The following is a 17,194-nucleotide window of genomic DNA, read 5'->3' as shown; positions in this document are numbered from 1 at the left end:
TGTCTACTTAGTGATCAAGCAGACCGCACAAACATGTACAAGGTTAATGTCAGGGAACCACACTGGTGAAACAAGGACTATTGCAAAGTCCCCAGCTACACAATTGCACCATTTCTGCCACGGATTATGAGAGGACTCTGTCTGGATTTGTGTTGGAAATGCAGAGACATGTCATTGGAGGTGCATGCAGCAAACCTGCCCAGACAAGGCCGGCTGGCGTTCAAGCCACTCTGCACATTGTAAAGACATCCATGTGTCTGCCTTCACTTTTAACTGACAATAAAAAGGCCAAAGGGGGGACCTGTTACTGCCTCTTCTCAGGGGCCAATGTCAGCGGTGGTACCAGGCACCGGCCTCACCTCAAAATGATTGGAATTTACCGGTGATTTTGGCTCATTCTTCAGTGGAAGCAACTGTACAAGGTCAATCTAAATCATATTGCAGAGGAGGAACAACATCAAATTCCAAATGAGTTATTGTAGAGATGAATTCCTTGAAATCAGTTATTTGATACAGAGGAGCCATGATAACAAATTACATGAATGTTGTATCACTGTTGTTTCAGATTGACCAGTGCGATCAGGCTTGGTTACAGTTTCAGCCATTGATATGCTGGATACTAAAAAGTTGACATAAAAACACGACGGGTGCTCGGTGCAATATAGTCATTGTTTCACGTGGTGTGTTGGAAACGAAAATGGCATTTCTGTTTCAAGTGCACTCCTCCGACACGAGGCGTATTAAAAAGGCTTCCCCGCACGCTTCAGCTCTGATGAGAGGGCTCATGGCGCTTTAATGACGATCAGTTTAATACAAAACTGAGTGAGTAAAAGCATGGGCGTCCTCTGAGTGCACTCCACACGCAAGTAAAAAGGGTGGCTAATTTCACAGTCCGAGCTCTAAAAATATCAACTGTGCTGAGAGGTACCACGCAGACCCGCAGGTCAGAACATTCCCAGAGAGACTGGGTTTTCGAAAACACACCAAATACAATAATGTGTGCGAGTGAGGGTGTACTGCGGATTCTAATGTGCGGCGCAAAAGGTGACTGATGAAACAGGCCGAGTCTCACTTGATCTCACACTTTGGAGACACTGGAGGAAACGCTACCCGGTTTCGATGCGCAAGTTACCGATGGAATACGGGATTAAATTAGAATGATTAGCGAGATCCATCTGGAAGAGTGACATCTCTCCGACACGGCGCTGGACATAAAGGCCATGCAGGGTAACAGCAGGTATCTCCTGAGCAACCGAAGCGTGCTAAAGATTAACACTTCAAACTCCAGCAGTGGATTAGTATTGATTTTGCAATGCAGCCGAACAGCGCAGGAGATAATGTTGACTAAGAGACAGGAAATGAGTCACTTTTAGTGGCACTGCTCTGCTGACAGCGTCTAGTCCCAAGTCAAGCTTGTACTTGATGGGTGGTTCCCCTCTCTGACTTAGTGTGAGTGTGTCTTACGGTAACTTAAGTGTTGCTACCACCAGTATCTGCACCTTCTAAGTGTGTTATTCCGTTTGTGTTGTGCTGTCTTGGTGAGGACAGTGTGATGATCAGGTCACCGGAGAATGGAGAAAGATTAATACAAGCACTCCCCCACCCCACCCCACCCCACCCCGCTCCCTTCCTGGCCTCTCCATCCCGCCTGTCTGGTATTGATCAGACGTGTCCACATTAGGAGAGCGATGCTTTTATGATAATCTGCCCTCGCTTCATGTAATGGCTACATTAGAGGCACCATCCCCTAGTATCTGACACCTGTTTGGTCTCTTTAGAATTACTGTTTGCATTACAACGGTGTTTAATGGCCCCTTTAGTGGGGGCCAGGGTGGGGGAGGAGGTGGTGGGAAAAAACTTTCCAGAAGTTCCAGCCAGAGAGAGCACTTCAAAAAGCCATCCTGGGAGAGCCAATGATCGAGTGATAGATGACACTGTTTTGGTTTGTCCATTATGGACGCCACTCTTTGCCCTGCAGTTAAGCTCGGGGGCTGGGGGTGCGGCCGCAGGGTCAGTTAACAGAGGAGTGCATCCACACAGCTGTGCAGAAGAAGCCTGAGAGGACTAATCAATACCCCTCTCTCTGCTGGGTGCATTCCAATTCCTGTGTCACTATGTGAGGGGATCACAGACAGCACAAGTCTTGTTTCATGCAACTTAGATGCAGTTTGTTGTGTAGTGTTTTTTTTCTGTTTTAGATTGAATTATCACTGGTCAACAGTTTTTTTTTTAAGAGACGCGAATATGATGATTGTGTTTACAAGTACAAAGGAGCTGGGTTTGGTTTATTGCAGTATTTGTGGCTGGCAGGTTTAAAGGTTGAGCCTGAAAACCCCTGGCTGGAGAGTGAGAGACTACTGACGAAAAAAGCCACCTGGACACCATCAGTCTCACCCAAGGTAAACATCTCCGACATTCCTCCCGGCACGCTGGCCTGCACAGGTCAGGGGTCATGATGACAAACGAGTGACCCAGGAGCCCTGAGCGCTAGTGAAGTTTCTGGAATCTTTCAACGGGGGACAACGCTTAGCATTCAAAGCGGGGGGCGGGGGATCGTTACTAGGGGCTGACACCGGTGGCCCTTGGCCACAGGCTCGCCCACCATTAACCTGGGCTGCAGTGATGGGGAACGCCCTCTCCTGGCCAACAGGCCCCTGAGGCCCCCGGGGGCCACAGTTACCCGGTGGCCTTCCACTCAGTCACTATCCGACTACTGACTTGCCCGACATCACTCAACAGTTCCCAACCACCAAGTTTGGATTGGAGTGATGCTATCCTTGTGTGCACATCTGCAATTCACTGGGCTGTCGTAATGTTAGCTGACAGTCATGAATCAAGTAATAAAAAAAAAAAAACTTTCATTCATAAGGGTGGATAGGATATAAATAATGTTGAGCCAAGGAGTGAGAATGGGAAGTGTTTGCTGTGAGGAGTGTCAGTGTAAGCAGTGAAACATATCCCTCCATCCAAAAAAGCTCTTTCCCGTAGGAAGCAGGTTACACATCTAGAGCATGTAATGACAATATTACATTTGAATGGAATGCAGACTATGCACATGGCCTCGCCGACCTGAGATAAGAACCGACTGGAACGAAAGAGGATTCCACCTCTGCAGGTGTGAACAGTCTCAGAGCTCGTCACGTCCAGCACTGAACGGGTGGACGCAGAGCTCGTCACGTCCAGCACTGAACGCGTGGACGCAGAGCTCGTCACGTCCAGCACTGAACGCGTGGACGCAGAGCAGTGGGGAACAGTCTCTGAGCTCGTCACGTCCAGCACTGAACGGGTGGACGCAGAGCAGTGGGGAACAGTCTCAGAGCTTGTCACGTCCAGCACTGAACGTGTGGACGCAGAGCAGTGGGGAACTCTAAAGGACAGCCTCGTATGCAAACCACAAATGACCTTTCAAACCATACTCCTGCAAAGTTGTGGAACTGCACAGCGCTCACGAACTAAATAAATAAAAGCATGACCATCTTTATCCTTCTTTGCCCTCACTCCGGACGGGGGTGGGAGAAGGTGTCACTTTACAGTGGGTTACAATTCTTATCTCAAATCAACACCTCGGTTACAAACACATGAAAGACTAAGGAGTAAAATTCCCACCCTGTGTGACCTGGAAGTCTTTCAAGCTTGACACAATACATGGCTCAGATGGGTTCATGGAAATCAAGTCACACGGGGTAAAACCGCACATGAATAACCGGGCTTGACCTGTGATGGGATGTGTTGTACGCAGTGAGTCAAAGCCACAGAGGAGGGGAGGACTGGAGACCTCTCCGCTGCAGCCTGCATCTGACCCCTGGACCCCCGTCTGCCTGTTTGCACTCCCCTTCCACCTAGACACATTTTTCCAGTGAACTCTCCCCCAGCCACCGAGGCTAATGACTCACAGAGGGACATCTGCAGTCGTGTTCATTCTCAGAGTGAGCGCCGGAGTGCAGATTCCCATCTCCCACCCAGAGCAGCCAGTAGTAGGCACCGAGGCCCCACACTCTGAGGTCTGTTTGAAGCCAGCTATGCATGCACATCCATCATGGTCAGACCCTCTGACAGCCATGTGATCTCTTGTTGAAAACTGAATCAAACCACACGCACAACGAGCCCAGCAATGCTGAAATGTCCCTGCCAAGCACAAAGAGAATAATTTCATTCTTACATGTCACCTTTCATACATTTTTCACATCATGCCTTTGGGTGTCACTTTGGGAGACTGCCATCGCTACTCAGGAGAAATCCCCTATGTTACTACGGTGCCCCAGCGTGTGAAAGCCAGTAAATCAGACTGATTTTTCTAATGAAATCTATGATCGAGAAGCTGCTTGGTATCTGAGGGTAGAAGAGCTTTGGGTTGTTGACCAAAGGTTAGAAGTTTTATTTATTTTCCCAGTTGGTACTGGTGCCTCATACCCTGACCCTATGACAACTGGTGTCTGTGACGGATGCGACGGTGTGAACTTGGCCTCTCTATGGGGAATAACTGGGGATGTGTATGACAGTGAGAGGAACAGAAGATTGTTTTCCAGCATGTGCGTGCCTCCATATTGTTTAGGTCTCATTAAGAGCGAGAGGGAGAGACGAGTGTGTGTTTGGTGGGGTTTTTGCCTTTTGGCTCACGCTGTCTGTTTGCGTCTCCTCACCACAGACTCCACCTCCTCGCTCCTGACCTGAGAAAAAGCCCACCAGGCACCAATTAACCATCGAATCAGATGAAAGGCCGACCCATCTCTCTCCACACGCAACCAAAACCTCCACAGGAGCAGTTGGATCCTGAAACGAGGAGCCACAAACACACATACACGTGGAAACTGCTCTTCAGCTCGTCTGGGGTTCCATTGATCATTGGCAACTGTCACTCCTTGTCGTTGGAGCTCTGCTTTGTGAAGAATGTTTTGAGAGTACTATCTCCTGATCAGGTCCCCAGCATGTGGAGGGAGGGGGGGGGGGGGGGGGGGGGGGGGGGGGGGGGGAGTAGAGAGGTACGCTGTGGCCTGAGGCGAGAGGTCCGTGTTTGGGCTTGCAGGACTGACAGGCAGCTTGGTGATAGTCTGAACGGCACCTTTGGCTATGACACTGTGGTCTGTTGGCAGGCAAATACGAGGCGCAAGCTTCTGTGGTCACATTTCATGCGAAAAGCCACATTCTGCTTCAAAACAAATTTAATTTGAAATATATGTGTCCAAACACATTCCCAATTGCATACATTGTCAACCTTTTGTATACAGAGCAGGGCACAAAAGTAGCTTTAGGTTGAAAAAACAGAAAAAAAAAAAAAATTCCCTTTACAACAGACTGGGCTTAGATCGTCGGGGTCGTCGCTGGATGGCAATTATCAGCGAGGTGTTATTGTTTTGACCATGACCAGCAGGTCCCTGTCTGCCAGAGGAGGTTCCAGATTGACACTAACGCTCTCCCTCGAAGGAGCAGGAAATCGGGTCACAGGCGGGAGGGCCCCCATTCTGCCAATATCCCCCCAGGGGTGGGGGTGGGGGTCGGATGGGGGTGTGAACCTGCTCGGCAGCAGCGCACAAACATCACCCGCTGCCAATCACAGACCTCTGCGAGCATGAGCGAGCGCACTGGCCCATCTGACACTCACGGCTAATCAAAGTTCTGCCTTCATTAGGCTTCCAGATGATTCGCTAAGCACCGCTGTGGCTCACCACTGTGGGCACCGCGGCCGCAGGAAAGCTGCTCAATGTTTCCACAAATGCAAAGGGTGACACTCACGTCTGCATCTTCTGACACCAAAAGAGCTTCGACCACTGGGGTGCCCACTCTCCCACCGCGCCCCCCCACCCCACCCCACCCCCACCGCTGGCCCCAGCCTCTGAAGTGAAATCTGAAACCCAAACAGAATTCCTCTCTGAAAGGGTGCAGTGCCAAACTCCTGGAATCTGCCTGCGTTAACGATGAAACTGAACACTCTGTTTACAAGCCGCAGAGATATTATAATTATAATTCATTTTTTATTACCCACACCGTCCGTGCCTGGTGACCAAAACCTTCATTAAAATGCGAGAAAACTTCAAAATATGTTTACTGATCAAGAATAAATAATTTCCAACATAATAAAATAATAGAGCTCGGAGTTAAACCTAATTAACATTTGAGACATTTTGACATTTATTTTGTTGTAATGTGAGGAGATATTCATTTCCATTAAAGGTCTCAACATGCTACTCCCACATGGCCACTGACAACACCATGTACATCTGTTTGTGTCAGAAATAATCAGCGTGATACAAGGTGCACAGCCTGTGCGGTTGCTGTTGCAGATCAGGCTACAGGACATAATTACCCATCTTGGCCGTGACACACCCGTTTAAGGGTCACACATAATTTTCTCTCTCTTTCTCTCCCTTTTCTTCCCCTCAAATCAGCCATCCGTTCCTTCATCTGAGGCTGGCTTCATCATATAACCGGGAGCCAAGTGCAGGAAGGTGGGGTGTGATGGGGTTGGGGGTACAGGGGTGGGGGGGAATAAGGGACGGAGTGGGGGTGGAGGTTTCAAGGAGGGGTGGATGGGGGAAGGGAGCTCTGGTGAAATTGGAAAAGCATGTGGAGATAGAAATCACTCTCCGACAGATTCAGACACTTCCTGCCACTCTGCAGATGCCACAGCACTGCGAGCCACCCTCCCGGGGGAGATGATTCACCTGGAAGGGGGGCCAAGCGCTGCCAGATGTGTAGGAAGCTGCCTGGGACCCACACGCTAACACTGTCTCGATTGTGCGCGGCATATGCTTTCAGTCAAGGGTGAAAAATGCAGGCACCAGCACATGCCAAAAGTCTTTCAAGCATGGCCCACCAGTCAGCCCCGAGCTTAACGCACTGATCCTCCGAGTCAGCAGATGCATGTCACCACAGAGCAAGTCAAGGCTGGTTAAACTATAAAACAGCTAAGGGACCTCGTCCAGACACCCAACCCTGTGCTAACAAAAATACACGTCTCTGTCACTTTTTTCGACACTCGCCAGTCCCAGTTCTCCGATGGTCTCCTGGGCAAAACACGACAGAAGGAAAAGAGATATGTGTCTCATTGTTAAAAAAAAAAAAGAAACTACTGAAAAGGAGAAAAAAAGGTAAAACTGGCTCAAGCGGGATCAAAACAATGACAAAGGCCCTCAAAAGTGAGTGATGATCTGCGAGGTCTGTACAGGCAGGCAGTGATTTCTTAGAAGTGCTTCTGAGTGAGGGGGAAAACTACCCCCTCGAGTTATGATTTTCAGGTTTTCATTTGTCATTACAGTGACTAAGGAGGAAACAACTCGGGGCATACATTCCCTGTAACTATTTTTAAACACTGGTGTGGGGGGTAGAGAACCTCAGTTTGCCAACACATTACCAGACCTTGTAGACTTTGGCTAGGGGGTGTGAGTCTCCACACAGCTGGTTTGCACACAGCGTTTTTATATGGCAAATCTTGCTCAAATCCTCCTCACCTGGATCTCCCAGCTCCCAGATGGCTACCTTTAGCAACGCAGCCTGTAAAAAGCTGAGGCCTTTTGCAAGAATGTTGATGTTACACAATGACCTCATTGTGCTGTGATGGAGCTTGTCTGAGCTCCACTCTGTGGCAGAGTCACACCTGTTCCACCTATGCCAAAGGGCTGCAAAAGCCAAAGTTACATCAATCAGCATTTCAAGGCAGGCACCTAATGTGGCTTTCTGTCTCACGTCCCTGCCGCCCATAAATGGGTGCTTCGTGACTAGAGTTTAATCATCTGTGCGGAAGAAGGCAGAATCTCCACCTATGAATTCAGACTCAGTTCAACTCAGTTCAAAATGTTTTCTCACAATCTTGCATGTAGATACAGTAGCTGTATAAAACTGTTAAAACATTTTCAAATGTCTTTCCAGTAGCTCACAACACATTCCGTACACATCTTCAACACACATTTTCAGAAAATAGACATACTATTCTTAACATTACCTAAAACTAATCATTTTAGCTCCCCAGACTCATAGGATAGTGCTTTGTATAGCACCACACTCAACTGGCAGAGAGGAAGGAGAAAGAGTGCCAAAGCTCTCCAATTCTATCAAACTGAAAAGAATGCCGAGTTGCTCAGATAGACTTATGTCGACCCCCACACTCCTGGAACATGCCAGCGGAGAACAGCCAAGTTCTCAGGCTCCGTCCTCCCCTCAGTCTCAGGAGCAACTGGTTTCCAGCCAAGAACACCAGATAAAATTCTCTGCTGTTATGAGTTTCTCATATTTCACCTCATCTTATAAAGGAGAGAATAAATCAAAAAAAACTCTGGGCAGAGACCAAAGATTAAATGTCATTAATGGTGTCCGGAATCACCCTTGTTAATATGCAGGTCCTGAAGTTACCTTGTAGAAAACGTACACAGCAATTCAAGTTCTCAAATGAACCCGACAGGCTGCCGTTTGTGCTTGGGATAGAAAATATAGTCTTAAATTATAAATAATGCCTCAAACGGCGAGGGCCGGTTGTCCAGAGTGTAATGCCAGTTTTCTCTCTTGATCAGGTTTCACGCTACCTGACATGAGCGGGAGGAGAGGGGCTTGGTGCACGCCTACAGTTCACAGCGCAGATGATGAGAGCCAGGCTGGCCCTCACAACGCTGCCAGCACATCATCAATACTCTTCAGCCTCCTCCCTCCCTCCCTCTCTCTCTCTCTCTCTTTTTTTCCCTCCCTCCCTCCTGTCTCTGTACAGCAGAAACACTGCACTGCTGGACCGGTGGATATTTCAAACGAATCTCCGTGTAAACACTCAGTTTTTCACTTCAATAATGTCTACTTATGCTTGTTGTGGCAACATAAGCATTTGAATTCCAAGTAATGTCTCTTTTAAATGACTAATGACCCAGTGAGAGGGGTGAGGAATAGCACTCCTGGCTAGGTCAGTAAGCACCTCCTCTGACTTGTCAAAGTCCCTACTAGTGTGGCCATCCACAAAAAAAAAAAACATTCTCCTTTCCATTAGCAGTCCCACCAATTAGAAAACCACCATTTGAGTTCAACATTCGTATTCTGTCTTAACAGATTACTTCCTCCCATCTTCTCGTCTACCTCGTCTAGACTTTGTCACCTATGCACACATGATTACTGTAATTAGGTACTCCCTCAAAAATGAGGCCGTGCCTTTTGTCAACAATACTTGGTTGCTGTAGAGCCCTTAGGCAATGTACTGTTGCGAAGGTCTGAGCTATTCCCTACCGTCATTAATACTCTGCGGAGAGGCTTTGGCGTGATGCATTGCTGAGGCATACACGGGTATCTGCGCAGCTCACAGGATGTGGTGAAGCCACTGTATCAGAGCTGTAGTGCTCTTTGGATGGCACTATGATCAGATCGCAAACTAAGCCACTTGTGTCCTCCTACACAGTGTGTGCATATTCATGAGACAGTAACGGTGGTGAATTTTATTTAACTCACCACAATGAGCTGTTGGGCCCTGAATAAACGTCACCACTGCATTCCATGCTCTGTTTTCATGAGCATCTGCTCAGGCATTCTGCTATCACTTTGACACTGACAACTGGTCAGATATGGTTGACCCTGAAACCATGTCTTCAGTTTGTGCACTCTGCCCTGCAACAAACAAAGTCAAGACGTATATATACCTAATCGTTGCAAAGCATGAAAACAGACGTGCTCCTCTGAATGCTTAAGTGACTATCTTGAGTATTTCACTGGTTTCCCAAAGCACCCCAGGCGATTGTCAGTTGAGCGAAGCCCTCGGAAATCTCAGAGGAAATCCACGACAGTGGAATTGACCAACAAACATAGACAAGAAGTCTCAAAGTAAAGCAGAAGTTGGACATCTCATAACAGACCTGCCTCCTTGCTACCCCCACTGCTTTTTTTTGGGGGGGGATGTGGAGAAAGAAAATCAATATACTCAAGCGCAATGCCTGTGATGGCATTGGTAATCCAGCTTCAGCATTAATGTTTCAGAGCCTCAGAGAGCTGCCTACCCTGCCCTGGTGCCGGGACTCCTTGGAGGACTCCACCGCCTTTGGTTCGCCTCCAAAACAGAATACACAAGCATGGGCCTGCTTGGCACAAGCTAAAGTTGTTAGCCAAATGATTTTCGGTTAATTTGTCATAACATTATTTCTGCAAAAGCCCTCCTTAAAGGGTTCTTTGAAAAATGTATAAAATGAGGTATGCTCTGTAGGATTAGAATGCTCCCCCCCATGGTGCCTGATGGGATTGCAACACAATGTACAGATTTTTACACCGACAAGAGTTCCCAGAGTTTTTGTATTTCTGAGCCTTTCTTGAAGGCCACAGCCCATTTATCGGCAACCCATTACCCAGCTTTCTCTGGAAAGGGTTGGAGTCAAGCTTCAAATGCACTTGTAAAATAACAACTGATAAGAGAGACGGGTTGGTGGTTTCAGTCAAGGACAATTACCTGAAGCTGCCCTGCTTTTTACAAAAAAGGTAAAAATTGGCTTAAAAATGCAAGCTGTATGTCACTTTGAGATAACACCAACCCCCTTGGTAATGATCACCTCTTTGTGTCTGTAACGGCAAGGCACAGCCAGATTTGGGCTATCTCACCGGCCCATGGGGAGTGCTGAGGACAGAGTGGTGGAGTGAGGTTCGGAACACTCCTCCCTAGTCTCTGAATCATATTCACAGAACTTTGGAGGCATTTGGGTGTTTATGCCACAGTTTCCACATTGCTATCCCGTGACATTAGGAAAGCATAAATCAGCTGGGCGACAGCTCCCTTGTAGAGACTGGTACGGGGGAAAGGGAGCTGCCACTGGCTACGCCCACAGCTTCTGCCAGATGTGCACTCTAAAACCCCAACAGCATCAACTACCCTGACACTGCTAATGCCTTTGTTGATGCTAAAATATTCACCCTACCTCCTGTGAAGACATGTGTTTTTCCAGTGCAAGTGAATTGGTGGCAAGTTACAAAAGGAGGACAATCATGCACCGGTGTCATATGGCTTGAATATAATTAGACAGCCATGTGTTAATTATCTTAGGAACATAATGAGGGTTTCAAATCAAACAAAACACAGGCACAAAACCTTGTAATATGGATATGAACGCACATGCACAAAGCCCCATATTAGAATGAGTAGACACACTCACATACTCTTACACACAAATACTCAAGGCAGTAGCTGCATTTGGATAGGAGGTAAAATCCTACTTTATATTAGGATAATACATACCTTGTCAAGAGGTTAAGATGGAGACAATCACATTTTTGTTTGGACTACGACAGCAAATTAAGAATGAATCTCAATCAACTGACTGTTGATCAACGTTGACATAAAAAGTAAAAACCGTTAACACAACAAAGTGGTTGTGTTAAAGATTGGATATTGTGTATCGGTTAAAAAAAAAAAAAATGGTTAAATTGTAGGCCTACCTCTTTATATTTCACTTTCCCCTCTATTTACTTGGAAAAGGTGAGTAGGCCTAATATGAGCTCAAATGTCAAGTAGGTAATTGTTTATTTACTTCATAATTACATTAACAATTAAAAAACCTGACATACAATAATCAATATAAATAATTCACTTTTAGTTATCGAAATTAGATTTATTTTACGTAAAAGCTTCACCATAAAAATACGTCATACACAGGAGACAATATTGATCATGTCAATTTTTATTGACCAATGTTCAAAAAGTACAAAGAAAAAAAACATTCTATCATCTCTATGTAGGTGTATTTGAATTTTGAGGGACACCCAAGTCTGAAAAAAATGTAAATGTCAGTTATGTTCAAGCCATTAGATTACTTTACAGGGTGGGGACTTTTTAGACAGGTCTACTTCATCCAGGTTTACTCCATCCATACCGGAATCCTTTGGTCTTCTGTACAATAAATGGCGTTGTATATCTGGCTGTGTTTAACACAAATAAAAAAAAACAGTTCAACTACAATTCTTGACTCGTCAGTCTAAGGACAATCAAATAATTACATTTTGGACAAAAATGGTGGCTGTACCTTGATACAACACACAGCATGACACACAGGATGGATAATTACATGAGGAGTCCTGCATTTTAGTTGGGCCATCAATATGACAGTATTGTATCTGGCAAGGTAACTCATTAGCTAACATTAACTTACAAAAATGATATATACCACCTTGCCATCAGTATTTCAATGTTAGCTAAAAGGCACACTTTAATGGTACACGAGTCTATCCTCCAAAACAAACCACTACTCATTTACCATGGCTCACTGACAACTGAATAAAAAAACGTTAATGAACTAACGAACATTATGTCTCTGCTAAATGACTCAGCTAAGGGAGAAGGTTAACTAACGTTCGCCAGCAACGCTACGTTAGCTAGGATAGCTAGCTGGCGAAGTTAAAGCATTCCCACCAAATTATTAAAGCATATCAACCAAATTCAATCTAACGTGAGCTAACAAGCTTCCGTTACGTTAATGAAATATTAACAGTAAGTACGCCTCCATGAAAACCCTGAAAATAGATTTAGCTATTTAAGCTGAACTGGGCTACTTTAAACGGTGAGTTACTCTGTCACTCCTATGTGTCACACACAAGCGTCAGCGATCCAAATGTTGGTCTCGAAGAGCGCCAAATTTGCAGTAGACTAGCGTTAGCCCCTATGCACCAGGTAGCTATAACCATAGACATATATAGATGTCTATGGCTATAACGTCTACAAGCTAACATAAACGTTGGTATACATTAATTTAGCGTTGGAGGGTACGTTTAACCTATAAGGCAAAACATTTCACTTTGTTCAAATCATACCCAACAAATACGACAGTAGAAGATAGGAGGCTCTACACGTTCTTGCCTCCAGCCGTAATTCATGTTAATTTACCCATGACAGACTAGCAGGGAGTAACGTGAAGTCAACCAACCATCTGCCTAGATACAGCTAGCAACCTTAAATTTCAGCTAATATAGGAACACGCAGACCACGCAGATTGTGACAAACCTTACTTTTAAAATGCGTATATTTGCATGTATGATGTAATATGACATGAATAAACATAATTAACATGAATTAATCTTACCCTTAATTCAGCACACTCCAGCACTCCCGCCAAACTGATGGATCCACTTGCCTTGTGACAATCAGCGTCACCGCATGCGCAAATTGCAGTGCAGGGCACATTTTTTGTTAATTTTATGCATTTTTTTTATATTGCAGTTTGATCTAATAGGTAGTCCAATATAGGTTATTCTGTCAGTTACTATACATTTCACTTGTTGACTAATATATATAGGTAAAATGTACATGTAAATCCTTTTTACAGTGATATGAACAGTCTTACCGACGCCATGTTAGTGATTTTGAACATCTTGGTCCCGATAGGATTTTCAACGTTCTGCAACTTTCCATGACAAGTGTGCCACTTCTGCTCATGTCCTATGCAATTGCTCTAATGTCACGAAGCCTGAATTTTGTTCAAACAGCTAGAACACACTCAATGGTTGTCGTCGCTAAATGTCACTTCTGTTGAACAGCGTGGAGCTGTGACGATTTGTCACAACTAAGTAGGCTACACCTGTGATCTTATTTGGCCTATGAGGTGAGCGCAGAATGCGACAAGGGTCATAGCCAGGATTTATAGGCTAGCCTATCAATGTACAAGTTTTCTGCTTCCAGTCCATTTTTACAGGTAACGACAACGAAAACTTCTGCACTCTGAAATGTTTAGATGTAAAAACTGCAGATAGATATGTCTACTTTTTTTTACAATAATCAAGCAGGCGGGCAGTTAAGAGCAGAGGTTTTGGTAACCAGGTCAAGTTCACTTTGGCCAGATTCCATTCATTGAGTAAGCAAGGAGTTAGTGAACCGACATTTATTGGATTTACTGAACATGGAAAAAAAAAACCTGTCGGATCAATGGTTAGGCCCTAATGGTCACTGACAGATCCAGAGCTACCTGTTTCATGATTGATAAAATGTCAACATTATCATTAATTTAAATCATGTAATCATCAGTAGGCCCTGAGAGATCCTTAAGTCAAATTTATTATTTTGGTTTTATTTGCAGCCTACTTTTAGATAGCTTGAGAATGAGATGGTAACACAAACAGACCTAACCCCAATGGCTTATCATACCTTATGGAGCCGTTTTACAGAATAGACCTACCATGTAAGGAAAAAGGTGTTCTGCAGTATCCATATGCATTTTGCGAGGGCATCTGTGTTAGTCACAACTTTTAAATCAAAGTAGCTCCATAACTAATCCTTAGTTTCCTTTAAAATTACAAGAATCACATACAAATATATTATTATTCCAGACTATTTAGTAGACTGGATAATTCTATGAGAAAGAACATTTACTGTGGAATTCTTCAGAGGTGTTTTTCACTGCAACAAGGTTGTTATATCATACATAAATGTCATATTGTCTGTGTGTTTTTCCATACCACATAAAATACACGTATGCAGGTTTGTTCATCACAGAAGTGACTATTCAGTGCCCTCCAGTAACACTTTTCATGTTGGAGCATGTAATTACCACTCTTTGTTGTGGCTTACGACACTTTGCGCTCTCTTGATTTCATACACTTTCTCTGTCTTTTCACCTGTGTCTTCTTGCCTCTCGCCCTCCTTTGTTGTCAGCACACAGAAAACGTACCCAATAACGGAGGTGCTGTTAGGTCTTGCACCAGTGCCATTCCTCAGTGACAGTATTGATTGCTCAGCCATAGACACTGTAATTTCTATCTGTAGTTCCTGCCTCCACTCCCTGCGCGGTGATTTCTTCCCCCTCAGGCAGCGCTCTCTTCCGCCACAGCAGTGTTTGCTCTCTCCTCTCTCCAGAGTTATTACTTTTCCCCCAACTCTACCATGTCCTCATGCAGAGGGGTGTGCTCTTGTAGTCCTTGAGGAGATTGTGGACTTTTCTACAGTTGTGGTTTGCTGACATACACTTATAACACACACACACACACACACACACACACACACACACACACACACACACACCCGAGACATAAGAAAGCGCACGTTCAAGAACAAACACTTCCACCAAACCTGTTCCTGTAATCCATCCAATGAGCCAGACAGTCGTAATTAAAAGCCAAGTAGGCCCCTCCTCACCTCAGGCACAGAGAAATGTCATTGAGGTGATTAAATGGACTTCCTAGAAAAGAGATGATGAAAGGCTTGTTAAATCCTTTCTACTTACCGTTAACAATGGATCATTTAAACAACACATTTTACAGTTGTGGGAACATAAGATGTATAAAGCGCAGACTAAAAATGTATAAAATATCTTTAGACTGTATAGGCTATAGGTTGTAAGGAGGTCCCTAGACATGCTGCTGATGGTGAAGCCTCCGTAGTTTGCTGGTGAGGGGTCATCAGGGGCTCTAAGTGACAGCGAGTGACAGGTGGAGGAGCAAAGCTAATCTCCCAGATGAGAGGAATGCCACCACTGGCCCAGTCACCGAACGCAAGCCGCCCGCAGCCGGCGGGACCGCGGAGGTAATTGGGGGCTTTGGAGGCCGCGGAGGCATGCAAACATCTCCGGCTTTTTTGCTCGGCTAACCTTCTGCTCAGCTTCCACCCTCCGCACCAATCCCTTCATTCCACCTGAGTGCCGCGCACACAGCTGCCTCTTTGTTGACTTCCCCTGGCCCCCTCGCTGGCAGGGCTGCGCTCGCTCCCCCCACCCCAGCTCCCCCCGCGCCTCATCGCTCTGATTAGAGGATGGCTCTCACCGGCATGTCACGTACTGTACATCAGAGGAGATCAGCGAGCCAGCCCGAAAAGTCAGATGACACTGAGCACATGCATGGCGGGCGCACTCACTCCTCCCCGGCGAGAGCACTACCCATAACAGCAGAGGGCTGGAGAAGGGGAGAGGCGGCGGCTAACTAGACAGACAAATAGGGGGAATGGGTGCAATCTCAAGAAGTAGACAGGAGAAAAATAGACTCCTGTCTGATGAACCTGTGAATTGTTTAGGCTTCATGGGCTTTGACTTCTCTGTTAGAAAGAGCAACTGTGGATCTGTCAGGAAACTCAGCTCAGATATTTATACCGTGGTGTAAGGTACATCAGATAAGTTAAAGATTCTGTGTGAGGAAGATTAAATGCAATATATTTAACAGGGACCTTGATTTATCTGTGAAACAGCAGAAAACATGTCAGTCTCCCATCAAAGCTTTTTTTATTCTCATGTGACACCTAGAGGTCTAGCACAAAGGCTCAGAGCCACAGCTTGGGGAGTCACTTTTGGCCTATTTGCCCATAAATTACAGGGGGCTCATCGTGTCCCTCCCTCCTGACTTTCCCCCTTGATTCCCTCGGGGGGATGGAACTCAGAGGGAATGCACATGTCACACAGTATAGCGTGGCCTCCCTCACACCACGCTTCCGGCATCCACGGCCCCACTGGGCACTGAGGAAGTCCCGGTTCCTGAAGCCATCAGTCTTGCCTCCCATAGGTCAGACATAAATGTGACTTATGGGTTGGAGATGCCTGCTGAATGATACCATGCACCAACACTGACTGCTGTTTTTCTAGCACTAAAAGAAACAGCTCAGAAATGGTAGGCGGTGGACCATATGTGTTTTCTTTGCTGTGTTGTTGTGGCCCCTAACTGAAAGGCCTTCTTTGTTGTTTTTCCAAATAGAGAGTTACTTATCAAATTGATCTCATGCAGCAAAAACATCCTTAATGCTCGACAGTCACTGCAAATAAAAGAATTGCTAGAAAAAATCACAACAGTACGATTTCACCAGTCCTAAACGCAACCAAGTTTCAATCAATGTCTTTGTCATAGCCACACTACACCAGCCATGAAGACATCAATAGGCAACCTTGGCACAGTCATGCACAAAACATCCTAATGACTTTGGACAGAATTTCAAGCTGTTCAGTCCTTTATGTAAGGTCAGTCGAATATATTAATTCACCACCTGTTGGGTAGGAATCGATGCAACTGTGGTTAACGAATATTTTCAGGTTAGGATGATGGGAAGTTTTGGAAACTTCTTACTGTCATGCTTGTGAAACAAAGTTGCTCCTAAAAAAATGACTATTTTTGAAGTGTCCACTCTTTCAGCAATGACACAGTAGCTACTGTTATTTCCCCTAAGCACTGACATGAAATGAGTACATCACTGCTATTTTCTCCCCCTAGCCATGTTGCCTTCACTTTTTGCCATTTTAATATGCATGTGTTGTACACAATTTCTTAAATACATAGTGAGTGTGTGCCTTGT

The 17,194-nt window shown here is 45.5% G+C and overlaps 1 protein-coding gene across 1 annotated transcript in view; it reads right to left on the bottom strand.

Annotated features, from left to right (window-relative positions):
• Positions 1–13,538, bottom strand: part of bnc1 (basonuclin 1) — a 29,396-nt gene extending 15,858 nt beyond the window's left edge. The window contains exon 1 of the mRNA XM_031569635.1: positions 13,278–13,538. Coding sequence (XP_031425495.1) covers positions 13,278–13,304 — 27 coding nt within the window. The 5' untranslated portion in view covers positions 13,305–13,538. The remainder of the gene's footprint in view (positions 1–13,277) is intronic.
• Between the last annotated feature and the right edge of the window lie 3,656 nt (positions 13,539–17,194).

The sequence above is a fragment of the Clupea harengus genome, chromosome 6, assembly GCF_900700415.2.
Source record: "Clupea harengus chromosome 6, Ch_v2.0.2, whole genome shotgun sequence".
NCBI classification, from domain to species: Eukaryota; Metazoa; Chordata; class Actinopteri; order Clupeiformes; family Clupeidae; genus Clupea; species Clupea harengus.
Note: the sequence above shows the minus strand (reverse complement) of the source record. Positions and strands in the feature narration are given on the sequence as shown.